Raw genomic sequence first — 16189 nt, 5'->3', positions numbered from 1 at the left:
AAGTGCCAGCACGTCAGACACCATCCAAGGAGCATCCTGAAGAAGGGCTCATGCCCGTAACGTCGATTCTTCTGCTCCTTGGATGCTGCCTGACCTGCTGCGCTTTTCCAGCAACACATTTTCAGCTCTGAACCAAAAAAATGGCTTAGTCCTGCTTCCATTTCTTATTTCCTAATGTTATTATTTATTTTCATACTCAGGACCCCAAATAAAATTGATTTCGATATGGGGTTTCAAGTGAAACTCTCCTGGTGGAGTTACAATAAGAATTCAATTATCTCAATTCCAGGATTTTACTCAGGAGAGTGTCCTAGGCCCAACCATCTTCAGCTACTGCATCGAAGACCTTCCCTCCATCACAGGGTCAGAGGGGAATGTTCGCTGATGATTGCACAATGTTCAGTATCATTTGCAGCTCCTTGGGTACTGAAGCTGCAAGGGTCAATATGCAAAGTGTTATGCTTAACATTCAGGCTTGGGTAATAAATAGAAAGTAACGTTCGGATTAAATTGTTAAATTTTCTCTATCTGCCAATATTCCGGGGCTCATTGTTGGCTGGAAACTGAACTGCAGTAGCAATATAAATGCTGTGACTACAAAAGCAAGTCAGAGGCTGGGAGTCCTGGGACAAGTAACCCCCTCAGTTGTATGTCGGCTATTTGCAAGTTGCATATCATGAATGTGATAAAATACTCTCCATTTGCCTGGATGAGTGACCTCCTACAACCCTCCAGAAGCTCAACAGGGTTCCAGACAAAGCCTTCATTATTCATATTCACACTGAATCAATTTACCACACAGTTTTTAATAACACCTTACAAATGGATGACCTCTACCAGATGGGAACAAGAACAGCAGATGCAAGGAAACACCACAGTCTCTAAGTTTGATCTACAATCGCCACTTCCTCACTGCCCCAGATTAATATCATGGAGTCTTTGTGGATTCCTTCAAACGCAAAGTGACCTGTTGTGAATGAGGATGACCACCTATCTGGTCTAACTAAAAGAATCTTCTTGAGTAAACAGCACAAATTTCATTGCATTACTGCACTTTTTACAGCTTCCAGGAATATGGCCCACATTATTGCAGAGACAGGAGCACAGTACCTCTGGTCTGTCTCCAACCAGCTCCTCCTTTTACTGTGACCAGATTCCTGTGCCATTATCACAGTGGCTGGTGCTTACTGTCCTCAATCAACTGTTAACTCCTTCAGACCCATAAACAACATGATGTGTAAACACTGTCCTCAGCTGGTTGGGCTGAATGCTCTGCACTTATTCTGTGCATGAAATGGTGATGCTAGATAATACTCTGTTTAAATTTAGGCTTGTTGAAAAATTGGGAAGCCTGTTTTGCTTCCCAGTCCCGGCATAGTTGTTTGCCAGAAGCACTTAGACTGAACTATAAGGTTCATAACATGAATCTCATTGCAGTGAGTCATCTCACAGCATGAGCTGTTAGACTTACTGTTAATGTTCAGCACGACTGGAATTAGTTATGCAACTTGCAAGAAGTGTAAGCTGCAGATAGTGTGATGAAGAAAACTCGGCATCTGGGACCTTTTGGGAACAATGAGATCAAAAATGTGCTTCTTCAGCTAGTGAGATTTAAGTATTGGGAAATAAACATAGGCTTGATGGAGGAAGAAATAGAGAAGTTAAAAAAAAATTGGACTAAGAAAGAGAAAGGAGAAAGAAAACTCAAAGGAATCTTTCAAAACAAAATTCAAAAATGTTCATATCATTTAAAATTTAATCACCAGGAAGATGTACTCCCAAGTGAGACATTGTACTCTAAAGTGTACCCTTTCCAAATGAGAGAATTTGACATTGTTTGAGCAAAAATTCTACTGTTTAAATATTACCTTCCTCAATTAATTATGAACCTTAGTTTTCTGTGGTGAGTTTGATGGGCATTGTGCAAGCCCAGCAAGCACTTAAAGTTAACAGTGGTCTCTGAGCACAATGCTGCCTATGCAAAACAAATGGTGGGATGACAGGTTCTGACAATTTTCAAATCATGATATCTGCTATTTTCCCCTGAACCTGCTGTCTATTTTACAGATATCAATGAGTGTTGGTTATTTGCCATTACATTTCCAAGGAGATTTGGCTTATTGTCTGAAAGGGAGGAATCTGTGGGTGTTATGTCCTATTGGGCCACTCAGTAAGGCGTTAGGACTGAGCTGTGGAAAAAATGGGTGACAAATGTAGAGGAAAAGACCTCTCAGATAATGTAACAAGGTTGTATAAATCTACTAATGCACTTCTGTTTAAAAGCCAAGGTCAAAAACCTAATGTCTTTTATAGCAGTATGCAAACAGCTAGAGAGCATCATAGACATTTTCCTTTAATGGCTTTGGTTCATGAGCATCACTGAAAACAGCTGGAGCAAGAGATGTTAAATATGGCGGTGAAGAAAAACTGTCTTCTTTTAAAAATGAGTTATTTGCTTTGAGTTTCTGAATGTATGGATAATGAAAGTCCCACAGTTGAAAGCTGTTAGATAATGTGCAGCATACACTGTCTAGACCTTAAAGAGCTTAGTGAATTGAGCTAAGCAAACACTCTAGCAGAGTTGCATGGAAAGCTGCTGAATGTTCTTCCCAATGGACCTGATCTTGAAAGTTATACAATGTTATGATTCTGTCAGTGCAGAGTCTCCATACTGAGCCCACACATCATACTGGTGAATTCTGAATGGTGGGAATTGCTGTCAGAAAAGCCATAGTAACAAATTACTTTAAGAATTAAAGACTGAAGGGCTTTATCAATCACATGGCTGCAGGAATAAAGACAAATAGAAAGATAATACTTATAAAGCAACCCAAACAATACTTTTGGAATATATAGTCAACTGTTGCATTGTCGGAAACCTGCCAAGCAATTTCTGCACAACAAAATCCTGCAAATAGCTGATGGTTGGATAAGCTGTTCTTATTGATGTTGAGGGATAAATATTTGTCAGGACACCGGGGAAATCTCTCCTGCTCTTCTTCAAATCAGTGCCATGCAATCTTTCACTGAGAAGGGAGATGTTCTGTTGGGTTAATATCTAATCCAAAAGACAACACTCACTGTGATGCAGTTCCCCACTGCACTCTGTTAGAGTTGTTGGCCTGGATTATGTGTTCCTGTCCCTCTGATGAATTCATTAAACTTTGACTGCGAGGTGGGTTAGATATACACAGAGTGACAGTAAAGACTTAAACATATTTTATAAACTAAACAAGGCTGTTGTCTCTGTTAAAAAGCATAAATGGACAATTGAGTGAAACTTGAAAACCTAATTAGTTAAAGAAAATAGAAATGACAAAGCAGGTGATGTTCTACAGTTTATACACTCATGCTGTGATCCACAGCAACAACAAGAACAATAAATATCTGTTGCTTGAGAAACATTAGCACAGTGTTGATGAACTGGAGTCTGAGCTTCAGACCCTGTGATGCATCAGACAGAGAGAAAGTTTCCTTAACACTTTCTTCCAACAGGTAGTGACATCCCTTAAGTGCATCAGATGTGGCTTGTGGTTAGAAGCAGGAGGCTTTGACTGTGATTATTAGGGCAGGTATGGTAATCCAGAGGGTAGCACTGGAGGACCATTAGATTCTTCTCTGTGTGAATAAGAGTTGACACCCCACAGATGTGACAGTTCAATAAGGCAGCTCACCATCACCTACATCAAGATTCTAGTCTCCCTGCTGGAGGAAGGATGTTGTGTAACTTGAAAGGGTTCAGAAAAGATGTACAAGGATGTTTCAGGGTTGGAGGGTTTCGGCTATAGGGAACTGCTGAATAGGCTGGGGCTACTTTGCCTGGAGTGTTGGAGGCTGAGGGGTGATCTTATAGAGGTTTATAAAATCATGAGGGGCATAGATAGGGTGAATAGTCAGGGTCTTTCCCCCAGGATGGGAGAATCCAAAACTAGATGGCACATTAGACTCCCTATAGTGTGGAAACAGGTCCTTCGGCCCAACAATTCCACACCAACGTTCTAAAGAATAACCCACCCAGACCCATTTCCGTCTGACTAACGCAATGGGCAATTTAGCAGGGCCATTTCACCTAACCTGTACGTCTTTGGGCTGTGGGAGGAAACCAGAGCACCCAGAGGAAACCAACGCAGACACAGAAACTTTACATGGATAATTGTCCAGTTGGTACTTGGTGTTGTGAAGTAGCAGTGCTAACCACTGACAGAGAGTGAGAGTGAGAAGAGAGAGAGAGAGACAGATGCCAGAGGTAGTGATAGGGGCTACTACAATGACAACATTTAATGGACATCTGGATAGATACATGAGTTGGAGGGATTGTATGGGCCAAATGCTGGCAAATGGGTCTAGATTAATTTCGGATATCTAGTCGACATGGATGAGTTGGACCGAAGGGTCTGTTTCCCTCTTGTACATGTTTGTGACCCAATGACTCTAATTAGGGAGGGGTTGTCCAGCAATGTCTGCGTTGTTTTATTCATTCATACAATGTTGAAAGAATGTTTCTGCTCTTGGGGTGACTTAGAACTAGGGGGACATAGTTTAAAAATAAGTTGTTGTCTATTTAACCTGAAGATGAGGAAGAATTTCTTCTCTGTGGTTTGCGAACCATTGAAATTCCTGATTGCATGTTTGAGGTTTAGTCAGACAGAGGCCCAGTTTAATGCCAAAGAGTGCTATTTCTTGATTCAGCAACACTGAAAGTGCGTGCAGACTACCATGTAAAACTCTATGAGGAATGTTTGCTGGTCGTGATGCCAGACTGGCTGAATTTTTTTAAGATAAAATCTTTGTTTCACTGGATGCCAAAGGGATAATGAGAATGATACCCGGGCAAGTAGACAGAAATGATTCTGGGAAAGAAGAGTCAAGAATTATAATTTTGTTAAAAAAACTTTATTGAATTACTTGAAATGCCAGTGATTAATAATACTTTATTAAATATAATGTCTTCCTTGAAAGTGATAACTAGTGTCTTTGGGCTTTCTGTTCAGATCAGCAAGTTGGAAACGCTGCAGTATTTGGCCACCTCCACTGTGGGTCTGTTACCCTCCCAGATACTCAACTCTTACCTGGGCAGTACTGTCAGGACCTTGGAAGATGTGGTAAATCATCAAAGTTCAGAGGGCTACTTAGCATTTGTATTACAGGTAACAATCTCCAAGAACTAATAATACATTTTTCACAAAATGGGAAACAAACAGTCCGATTTATTGCAGTAAAAAACAGCTGCTGCATTTACCATTTCTTGGCCTCTGCTTTGCTCACTAGTTGTTCACCTCACGTTGCTACCAAGCCACTCTTCTTCATGATACATTCACACACCCTCTCTCTCTCCATACCCTCCTCCTCACTCCTATCTCTTCTTGACTCCCTTTGTCCATCCTCTGTCCCTTCCCCCTCATACTCACCATTCACTCTACCTCACTCACCCCATCCAATTTCTATCCACTCTCCCTCACCCCTTCCATCGTGCTGTCTGTCTATTCTGCCTCACTCTCTCTCTCTACTCTTTTTCCCTCCCTCCCTCTCCCTGTTCTCCCTTCACCTCTCTGTTCATGCTCTCTCCCTTTTCTCTGTCCACACAGTCTGTCTCTCTGTCCGCTCTGCCACTCCCTCTCCGTCTGCTCTGCCACTCCCTCTCCATCTGCTCTGCCACCCTCTCTCTCTGTCCACTTTCCAATGCCCTCTCCATCTGCTCTGCCACCCTCTCTGTCTGCTCTGCCACCCTCTCTCTCTGACTACTCTCTCACCCTCCCTCCCAACGGCTCTCCCTCATGTCCTGTGTCCATCATTCCCTTCCTCGTTCACGCATGTAGTCTCTCTCATTCTTCACACATCCACTGTCCACTCTCCCTCACTCCTTCATACTCTGTCTGCCCACTAGTTCTCACACACTCATCCACAATCCCAATTACCACAATCCCTCCCTAGGTCCACTTCCCTTCACTGTCTCTGCAAAATCTCCCTCACTCTTGCTCAATCCCTCTGTCCAATCCCTCTTCCTCACTCTCTGTCCAATTTCCCTCAGTCCTTCTGTCCACTCTCCCTTGGTCTGTTTGTGCACTCTGTTTCACCTTCTCCATTGACTGCCTTTCACTACATCCATTTTTACCCTTCCACCCTTCTCTCTATGCTATCCTTACTCTCTCCATCCACTCTCCCTGACTATCTGTTTAATCCTTCTTTCTCTCTAATCACTCTTGCTGTTGTGAAATTATCAGTCTCTTTCTTTCACTTTCTAGCACATCATCCTGTGTCCAGCTGTTCCCCTTGTAAAACACTTGACTCTTTGACATTAAAAATTCTTTCCATGTCCACGCTTTTATCGACAGTGCTGGGTTGTGGGTGAGTGAATGGTTACTCAGCTGTGTTTTTGTGTTTGCAACTCGAAGTGTGTGATAAACTGAAAAATAGGTTAAGTGACCATTTTGTGGTTATGGTAGCTTATCTGTTGCATTGATAGAATGTGGACAGTACGTGATGTACTGTTTGAACTACTTGCATTCTTTAAACCTGAAAATTTCTGCTTTATGCAGTAAATCCATTGTTGCTGAAGCCCTCAGGAGCAAACCAGAATATAGCTGTATGTATTTGTGTGTAGAATAATTGATGCTCATTAAAATTAATGTGAAAACTGCAATTGCTGCAATTCGAAAGCTGGCTGTCAAGTGGATGGATCAAATCACTTGGAATGTGCCGAATCCTTCATCATCATCTCGGTCAAAACCCTAGGGCTCACTCTTTAATGCTGTAGGAGTACCACCACCTTCGCTTGCATAATCGGGGAATGTCAGTAAATGCTGGATTTGCTCCCATTGGCCACATCCCAAGAATAAATAAATATACTAAAATTTAAAATGAAATGCATAATCATACCTGGAACCATAACAAGACAGTTCCAGGTATGAGAAACGTCAGTTATGGGGCTATTCTCCTTGGACAGAAGAAGATCTAATGGAGGTTTTCAAAATCATGAGTGGGCTGGACCGAGTAGATAGAAATAAACTATTTCTCCTTGTAAAAGAAACAAGAATGAGATGACATATTTTTAAAGTGATATGTAACTGAAGCATGGGTGACGTGAGCAAACACTTCCTCACACAGCAAGTAATTAGGTGGGGGAAGCACTGCCTGGAAATGTGGCGGAGAAATGATCAATTGAGACATTGAAGAGGGGTGTTGGATGGTTATTTGGGTAGAAATGGTGCACAGGAATAGGGGAAAAGGCAGGAGAATGGTCCGAGGTGATAGAACCGGTGCAGGCCTAATGGCCTCCTTCTGCATTGTAATAATTCTATGATTAATAAGCAAGTTTAGACTCACAGAAAAGTGAAATCCTACAGTTTTCTTGGAACATGGCCATTCGTTGTAGTTTGTAGCTTGGCTGACTGTTATACAGAAAGGTAGTATGTGAATATAAGGTTAAGTAGTAAACCTGTTTGAGTGATATTACATGCCAGATAGAACTTCCTCAGGACATATTCTTGGCAGACTGGTTGCTCCATCTATTTGTGAAACTCTATTGCTCTTTCCTCTGGGAGGGCCATCTGAATGGAGGTGGGGTGTCTGAGTAGCAGGGGCTGCTTCACAGGAGATGGAGGCTGTTGTATTTCAGGAGGGTATTCCAATGGTGTTTCATGGTATCCCTACAATGTGGAAGCATTCAGCCCATCGAGTTCACACTGCCCCTTCCAGAGAGCATCCCATCCCTCTATCCTATCCCTGTAACTCTGAATTTCCCATGGCTAATCCAACTAGCCTGCACATCTTTAGACTGTTGGAGGATACTGGAGAACCCGATGGAAACCCACACAGACACAGGAAAGATGTGCAAAATCCACGCAGACAGTTGCCCAAGGCTGGAATCAAATTTGGTTCCTGCTGCTATAAGGCAGCGATGCTAACTGCTGAGCCAATGTGCAGCCCTATTGGGGAACAGGTTTTCTAAGTATCCTCACAATGAGTGAACTTGCCCTGTTAGACCCTTTTGGTGCAATGTCAGTGTCCCTGATCTGAGCCAGGAGGTCTAGGCTAACACTTCAGAAGAGTGCTGTAACATCATTGAGTAGGTCAGTTAGAAAGTAATCTGAAAATGCCCTGTCTGTTTGAGCAATTAGCCCCACGGTTTTATTTTCTGAAGGACCAAAGTTGATATCAGGAGGTCAGACTGAGAGACCATAAGTAGACACCGAATATTCCAGCATTGCATAAGCAACATTTCTCACCATGGTCCAGGGACCAGCCACTGGGAATGTGATCCTGAGGGAAATCTGGACATAATGGGAGCTTTTTATCCAGGCCGTTCTTTGAAATGTAACTCTGTCCTATATTGAATATTAGTTAATCACCAGTACGATTTCACAAAGAGTATGCCGACCATTTGAAGTCCTTATGTGAAGCGTGGTTAAAGGCTGAGATCATGTAGGTATAAAGATCATTGCATGTAGTAGTCAGCTAAATAGGCTGGAAGATCTGTACGAAGATCTATAAATTCAACAATTCAAGTTTGAAATGGCTCTGGTTTGGAACCCACTTATGGGAATTGACTGGTTAACTCTGATTCTGACTCCACAGAGGCTGCCAGGCCAGCCGAGTTTTTCCCACATTTTCTAAAAATGTTTTCAGCATCCACAGTACTTTGATTTTATTCCTGGCTTGATGACTCCACCACTCAGTCTCTTGCTAAATGCTCACTTAGGGAGTCTGAGATCGAACTGCAATTGTCCTCAATCCCTTGGGTCAGGACAGTAAGAAATGTCTGAACAGATAATGATCCACTGCCCCCTGCTGGATGTTGTGTGCTTGAACAGCGTACAGTTGAGTGTATGAATGGGCAGTGATGATCCCTGTTGTTGAATAGCAAGGTCATATTTGTTTTCAAAGCATGCACATGAAGAATGGGGATGTGGGTCTAGGGGGATGGGGGAGCTGGGTTGAGGGGAGGGCTATTTGGAGGGCAATAAGATGAAGTCAAATTAATTTTCTTCTGTGAATAATATGATTGAACAGGTAAGTGTATCACAGTATGGAAAAGTCATCAGACCCATTGTGTCCATTTTCCTCCAGATTTTCATCAGTGTTGTCATGATGTTATACTTAGTACGTCGAGCTCACCAGGAACTGAATAAGACCATCCAGGCCCATGATGCCAAGCAGCCCGAGGATGAAGCTGTTCCAGACAAGGAAACGCACAGTACCAAAAGAACCAACATTCCACCTGATATGGACTTTGTGTGACCAACAAACTTGAATGTGTTGAGCTGAAGCATGAAGGCAGATGACCACCAGGTGTGGAAAGGAGATAGGAGAAGTCCGAGATAGCAAACATCCCCATAGCTAACATGCTCGATTACTGACTGGACCTGGCACAGATAGTGGAGAGTCCAGTTATGAAGGTGGGGAGTGGAGAAGGGCCTGTGGGTATGCCCAATATGTTGGTGCTTCCCAAATCTAGAAATGATAGCTTCCGGATTGCTGTTGCAGAAGATGGCCAAAGTTTATCGCACTTTCCCTGAAATGCCGACATATTGCTGGTCTTGTCGGCTGGGATTTGCACCCAGTATTGGGAGTGCTCAGTGTTATGGCTGGTTCTGGAGTCTGTACTGGCTTTGGCCAGTGGTGAGTTGACTGCTGGAGCAGGAGAATCTCTGCTGACACTGTTATTGAACTCATTGAGGGCATAGGGAAGTGCACACCCAATACTATCAGGCCAAAGACATGCCTGGCTCAACTTGTCAGTGCCTTACTCTCAGCTGTGAGTACTGGAGCTAAATTTGGGTGGTGGGCTTCAGATGTTTGGGAGAACCTGTTAAAGGTGACTGGCTGGTTTCATCTGGATTTAAACCCAAAGCACAAGAACTGCCTTAATGCTGCTCTCAAGTGGCAATCTTGATGAGATGATCAATCGACTGATGTGGACAATAGAAGACAGTTCATGAGGGATAGCTGCTCTTGTACCTAACTCAGATATGGGGTCTATTAGGTGGGACAGTGGAAAGGGAGCTTTACTCTCTCCCTAAGCACTCCAGCCTGGGCCATGCAGAACTGGTTTCTAAACACTTCTACCCATTCACTTATCTAGTCCAGATCTGTTTTCTCAATATTCCAATGCAGATCTCTTTATATATTTTTTAAAAATCTCTCTTCTCATTTGCTGATGACCTAATTTCTAACATGTTGAAGAATAGCTTCTCATACACTGTGTGTACAGGGCATGCAGTGGAAATTAACTATTAAATTAAAATATCTGCAGTCTGTTGTTGAAACAACCAGTAATGAAGGTTTAATTTACAGTAATGAAGCACAGGATCGTTATAGAGCTTGCAATAGGGTTAGTGCCTGAAACCATTTCTAGACTCTGCCATCGATTGGGAGATGTTGTTTGGAGCATTTATCCTACGCTTCCATAAATCTGGTTAAAAACTTAGCAGAAATATTGCTCCTGTGAAAGTGCCTGACATCTTTCTGTTGATATTGATCATGATGCCAGCAAATTAAATAAATATGTTTTTTAACATCTTGTGTCTGATTTAACACAATAACTGATATAAACTTTGGTCAGCCTTTTGTTTTTACTTAACAATGTGACACTGAAGAATCCACTCCTGAAATTTCTGCAGTGTGTGAAAGGTGCAAAGCGAATGAAAGAAAGAAAGAAAGAAAGAAAGAAAGAAAGAATTCCTGTCACATTTCAAACAGATTTTAAAATCGTGTGCTTTTGTGCAGATGCAGAATCCCAGTCAGTTAAAATTATATAAATTTCATTTATAGGTTCAGATAGATGTCGGAATCTGTGGAGTGGTGGGGAGGATTCTGGAGCCATTGGGTGGCAGGGCTGTAGACAAGCTGACTGATTTGAGGTGGGGGTGGGGGAAACAAAGAAGCCCCTGTTTTACTGCAGGAACAAGGTTCCTCCTGTTCCCTGAGGCTGTTGGAATGATGGGAGAAAGGGATTTAGATACTCAGTGTGGAGTTCAGCTCACATGGAACTATGACCCTGGAGCAACATGAGACAGTAAACAATGCTGCAGGAAGTACAGGGCTGTCAATTAGTGATATATTAATATCAAGACAGATTATAAATTACATTATTTATTTTCTTGTGTCTATCACTTGCTAAACAGGTATATCCTATCTAATTATTAACTTACTTAACAAATCTGTCCTACAGACAGTAACCAGCTTTAATTGATACTGTTTCAGCAAGGATTCATAGAGAGAGAACTGGAGTCCAAAACTAGAGAACGTAGTTTTAAGGTGAGAGGGGAAAGATTTAAAAAGGGACCTTGAAGTGTCCCTCTTTTCACACAGAGTGGTGCTTGTACGGAATGAGCTACTAGAGGAGGTGATAGAGGCAGGTACAGTATTTAAAAGGCATCTGGGTGGGTATATGAAAAGGGAGGGTTCAGAGGGGTATGGGCCAAATCTGGCAAATGGGACTAGATTAGGATATCTGGTCAGCATGGATGACTTGGACCGAAAGGTCTGTTTCTGTGCTGTACATATCTATGACTCAGACTCTCTGATTATGAATCTGTGTCCTCAATAGGTGGCACTAAACAACTGGTTTACTGTTTATCGAACAAGCACACATTGGACGGAAAGGATTAAACATCTCCTGCTCTGACTCCTGTTAGGGCAGATTTTAACTGCAGTCTGGAGGGCTTCTATTCTCCCTAAGTACTTCAGCTCACCCAAAGCTCTGCTACCTAAATTGTACCAATTCTCATTCATTCATCACCTCTGTATTTGCTGACCTACGTTTGTTTCTGGATAAGCAGCAGCTCAATTTTAGAATTCTCTTAATTTTCAAATCCTTCCATAGCCTTGCCACTTCATTCTCTCTGCAACTTCCTGTCACCTCTCAGCCCTCCCAGATATCAGCTTTCCTCCAATTCTGACCTCCTACATCTCACTGATTCCCTTCCTTCCAGCATTGGCTACCATTACTTTCTTTGGATGTTAGCGCTGTAGGCTTGTGACTCGATGAGTGAGTTAATAACTTTGTCAAACTTACATGGAGATCAGTCTCTAGCTGGGACATTTCATATCTAGTCACCTCATCACAGGCAGGATATCACTGTCCAAAGAGTCAGGACAAGCAGTAAAGAAAGATGGACCTAGGAATATATTCCACATCTGGAGTTTAATTCCATCCACTATTATACTTTTTGCTGTCTGTGCCCCTTTTCATGTCTCAAGATATTTTATAACTAATGAAATGCACTTAGAATAGTTTTTGTTATATTATAGAAATCTCATAAACTACAAAGCAATAATGACCAAATGATCTGCTTTTCTTAATTTTGACTGTGGACTGTGTATGGGCCAAGAAGCAGGAATGAACACCCATGATCCTCAAGAACGTGTCTTGGGATCTCTCACATCGAACTGAGAATGTGAATGAGGTCTCCATTTCATCCAAAATCTGTCACCTTCAACAGTGTAGCACTCTCTCAGTACTGCACCGAAATACCGGCCTAGTTCATTGTGTAGTGGGAGCTGAACCCATACCGTTGTCACTCAAAAGTAAGTGTTACAGTTGTAAAGCAAAGGTTGACTCCCCACCCAAAACAGAAACAACCAAAGAGGTGCACCTTGCACTATAATCTGTAAAAAAGTGTGAAAAGTGGTGTAACTTGCTCTTCAGCAGCTTCTAGTGGTTAAATAAAATAAATCCTTGACACTTTAAAATCAACAAGTTACAATTTATTTATCTAACTCTAACAGTGAACAAATTAACTAAGCTATTGACAAACTGAATAAATCCTCTGTAACTACTAACTATTCCTGAATAAAACAAGATTCTAATTGTATGCTATTCCAATAAATACAAGTTCACTCATATACAGAAAAACAGAATTTAGTCTCTTGAAATTACAGCCAAGTTATGTGTCTTTCAGAATTTTCTGTGCCTTCTTCTGTCGAGGCTTCTGTCAGAAATGCCTTTTTCTCCGATTCTTCATCATTGGTACCATTATTCTTTATTCTGGATTAGTGGTACTGGAAGAGCACAGCAGTTCAGGCAGCATCCAAGGAGCTTTGAAATCGACGTTTCAGGCAAAAGCCCTTCATCAGGAATAAAGGCAGTGAGCCTGAAGCGTGGAGAGATAAGCTAGAGGAGGGTGGGGGTGGGGCGAAAGTAGCATAGAGTGCAATGGGTGAGTGGGGGAGGGGATGAAGGTGATAGGTCAGGGAGGAGAGGGTGGAGTGGATAGGTGGAAAAGGAGATAGGCAGATAGGACAAGTCCGGACAAGTTATTCTTTAGATAGTGCTTTCTCTAATACAGAGATGACGGTGAGAATCACTTTCTCTCTCGAATGTTGAGGGCTTTTAGCTGTGGCAGATGGCAGTTAGCTGTAGGGTCTTAGTCTAACTTCCTGCTTCTTTTATACCTGTGATGACATATCAATATTACTTACAAAGCAGTGGCCCTATGTTCTCAAAACCATCAGATTTAAATTTAAATTAGTATCTGAGTGCCTGGTTCAAATTGATTGGCTAAGTTCAAGAACTTGTCTTGGTTAAAAAGTGCTGCTTGTCCTACTTATTGTATGGCCTTTCAATGCAAATGTTTCAATTCGGGCTGTCTCTGTACTTGCATTTTAAATCTCTGAGCACAGATAAAGCACCATCTTTTAAAGGGACCATGTAATACCTCTCACCTCCCTAGCATTTTAGAATTTTACAAACACCAAATTCTAACTTCCTACCTCAATCTACAATTACACTACTCAACTTTGCAACACTTCCCCATGCCTCCTCCTTAAGAAAATAATGAACTACATTATGAAAAGATGTCTTCTTTTATTTTATTTTAAACTCTTAACTCCATTACTAGACCCTTGGCTCATTAATCTACAGTTACACTTTTTATACTAATTATATATAACATTGAATGCTACAGTTTCTATCTTACGTAAACATTTTTCTTTAAAACTTGCAATAAAGCATCGATGATAGTATTTTCATGTGTATAATCTTCTGACACGAGACTCATAAAAAATAATCTGGTGCTCTTGTCATTAAATCTTTCCAGAAATGTCAAAGGATTGTAATCGGTATGCATATTAGTCTCTGATGCATTGTTTACAATGTAAACGTTAAAATGTTGTAAGGCCATTACCAAACTCAATATTCAACCATTGAAAAAGAGGGTTTTTTTTCTGGTGGATATTGAGGTGTTTTGAAAAATAACCAATTGGCCTTTCAATGGAGTAAACTGGGTTGATTCATCTGGAGCATTTCTAACAGCAAAAAATATAAAGTATTAATATATAATAGTACCTTTATCCCAATCATTTAGGTAATCCTGGCAATAAGACCTCAACATGGTCTTAAGGGTTTGATGCCACCTTTCCATTGCTACCTGAGGTTCAAGATGGTACACACTTGATGTGAAGTGTTGAATGCCTCAAATGATTTGACAGTAAAATTGAACCCTTGCTCTGACTGAATTTCCCTGGGTAATCAATAACGGGTAAAGGAAGCAAGCAACTCCTCCACAATCATTTGTGACTTGACATTCCATATCGGAATTATCCCTGGAAAGCTGGTTCGCAGATACTGATTTCCACTTTTGGTTTTAAGGAGGAGACAATTGATTATAATCCATGTAAAAGGTTCTTCAAATGTGGGAATTGGCATCAAAGGTCCTGTTTTTATCACTGCCTGTGGTTTTCCTACCATCTGACACGTTTGACAGGTATGGCAAATTTCAACCGCATCGTTAGGTAATCTAGGTCAATAAAAATGCTTCTGTATCTTAGCTTGAGTCTTCCTCACTCCTAGATGACCTCTTACAGTTAATTTGTATGATATCCGCAATATTTCCTGTCTGTATTCTACCAGCAAGACAATCTGGTGAACTTCCACCCAGTCCTCATCTGCACTACCCTGCCTTGGTCTCCATTTCCACCTTAAGATTTTATCCTTAAGCTAATAGCATTCTGGATTGCAGTCTGATTCTTTTTCTGAGTAGGCTTTATGATATAAATCTTTTATTGTCTCATCTTTTTGTTATAGCTTTATTAATCTTTCAGAACTAAACACCTCTGCCTGATCCTCTACCTGCTTAGGTTTTTCCTTTACCATCTCATCAAGCAGTGTGTCAGTTAACTGGACCTCAACTCCTTCATCTTTCTCTTTTGTTTTCCCTTCTTGTTTTAACATATGGCTATGGGATCTTATCACCACACAGATTAGAAACATTCCAGGGTATTTTTCTTTTAACTCCTCAGTTCCCTGGTTTTCTTTTGACTTTTCCACTATAATGGGCATCACTCCCACCTGTGAACCAGCTGTATCATTTCCAAGAATAAATGGGATTCCTGTAAGAGCCAGTTTTTCCATCACTCCCACTATCACTCCTCCAGTCTTGATTAGACTTTCCAGCCTTATCTTACACAGGGGAACATTATTCATCTCTCTATTTATGCCCCAGATTACCACTCTCTTGGGCCATATTTCAGAAGATTGCAAATATTTTCATCTCTTACTATTAGAGAGAGACTAGCTCCCGTATCTCTCAATATTTTAACTTCTTCACCTACTCCCCATATTCCACCTGAGCAAATGTTACCCACACAGCTGAAGTCTTTGAAAAGACCGAGCACTTTCTTACTGTCCAGCCCATGACTAGGCCGTGCACCCTCCTTCAGCTCCTCGACTTCTCTCAGGATTTCCTTCGTTGCCTTAACTAATCCCACTGGTTTAGCCTCTTTTACCCTATCCTTTTTTCCTAGTGCATTTCTTAAACCACCAGTACTGTGACTTTGTGTGTCCCACCTTATTGCAGTGAAAACACTTGAGGTCTTTCACTTCTTTTCCACCGTCTTGGGTTTCTTTTTTCCTATTGGTCAATAGTTCCCAGTGTGGTCTACCTTTTGTTTCTCATGAAGAATTTCCCTCTTTAACAATTTCTATCCCTTATGGAACGAAATTGCTGTCTGAAGCTAGATTTGGATTTATGCACTGATGCATATTCATCTGCCATCTCTGCAGTTGTTCTCACTGTTTTAAAATTCTGTTCCTCAACATGAATTCTTATCACTTCTGGAAGTGAGCTTTTAAACTCCTCCAGCAGAATAATATCTCTAAGAGCCTCATATGTCTTTGCTATCTTTAGTGCTCTCATCTATCTATGGACTTTGCTCTGCTTAATTCTTTCAAACTCGATATGTCTGACCT

The 16189-nt window shown here is 41.4% G+C and overlaps 1 protein-coding gene across 2 annotated transcripts in view; it reads left to right on the top strand.

Moving 5' to 3' along the window:
* The window catches only part of necab2 (N-terminal EF-hand calcium binding protein 2), a 279429-nt gene that overhangs the window by 24813 nt on the left and 238427 nt on the right, over positions 1-16189 (top strand). For both annotated transcript variants that reach the window (XM_072547576.1, XM_072547575.1), the window contains exon 2: positions 4992-5147. In XM_072547576.1, the coding sequence (XP_072403677.1) occupies positions 4992-5147 (156 nt within the window). The remainder of the gene's footprint in view (positions 1-4991; positions 5148-16189) is intronic.

The sequence above is a fragment of the Chiloscyllium punctatum genome, chromosome 26 (assembly GCF_047496795.1).
Source record: "Chiloscyllium punctatum isolate Juve2018m chromosome 26, sChiPun1.3, whole genome shotgun sequence".
Classification (NCBI taxonomy): Eukaryota; Metazoa; Chordata; class Chondrichthyes; order Orectolobiformes; family Hemiscylliidae; genus Chiloscyllium; species Chiloscyllium punctatum.
The sequence above is the reverse complement of the archived record's forward strand: the minus strand, read 5'-3'. Positions and strand labels throughout refer to the sequence as shown.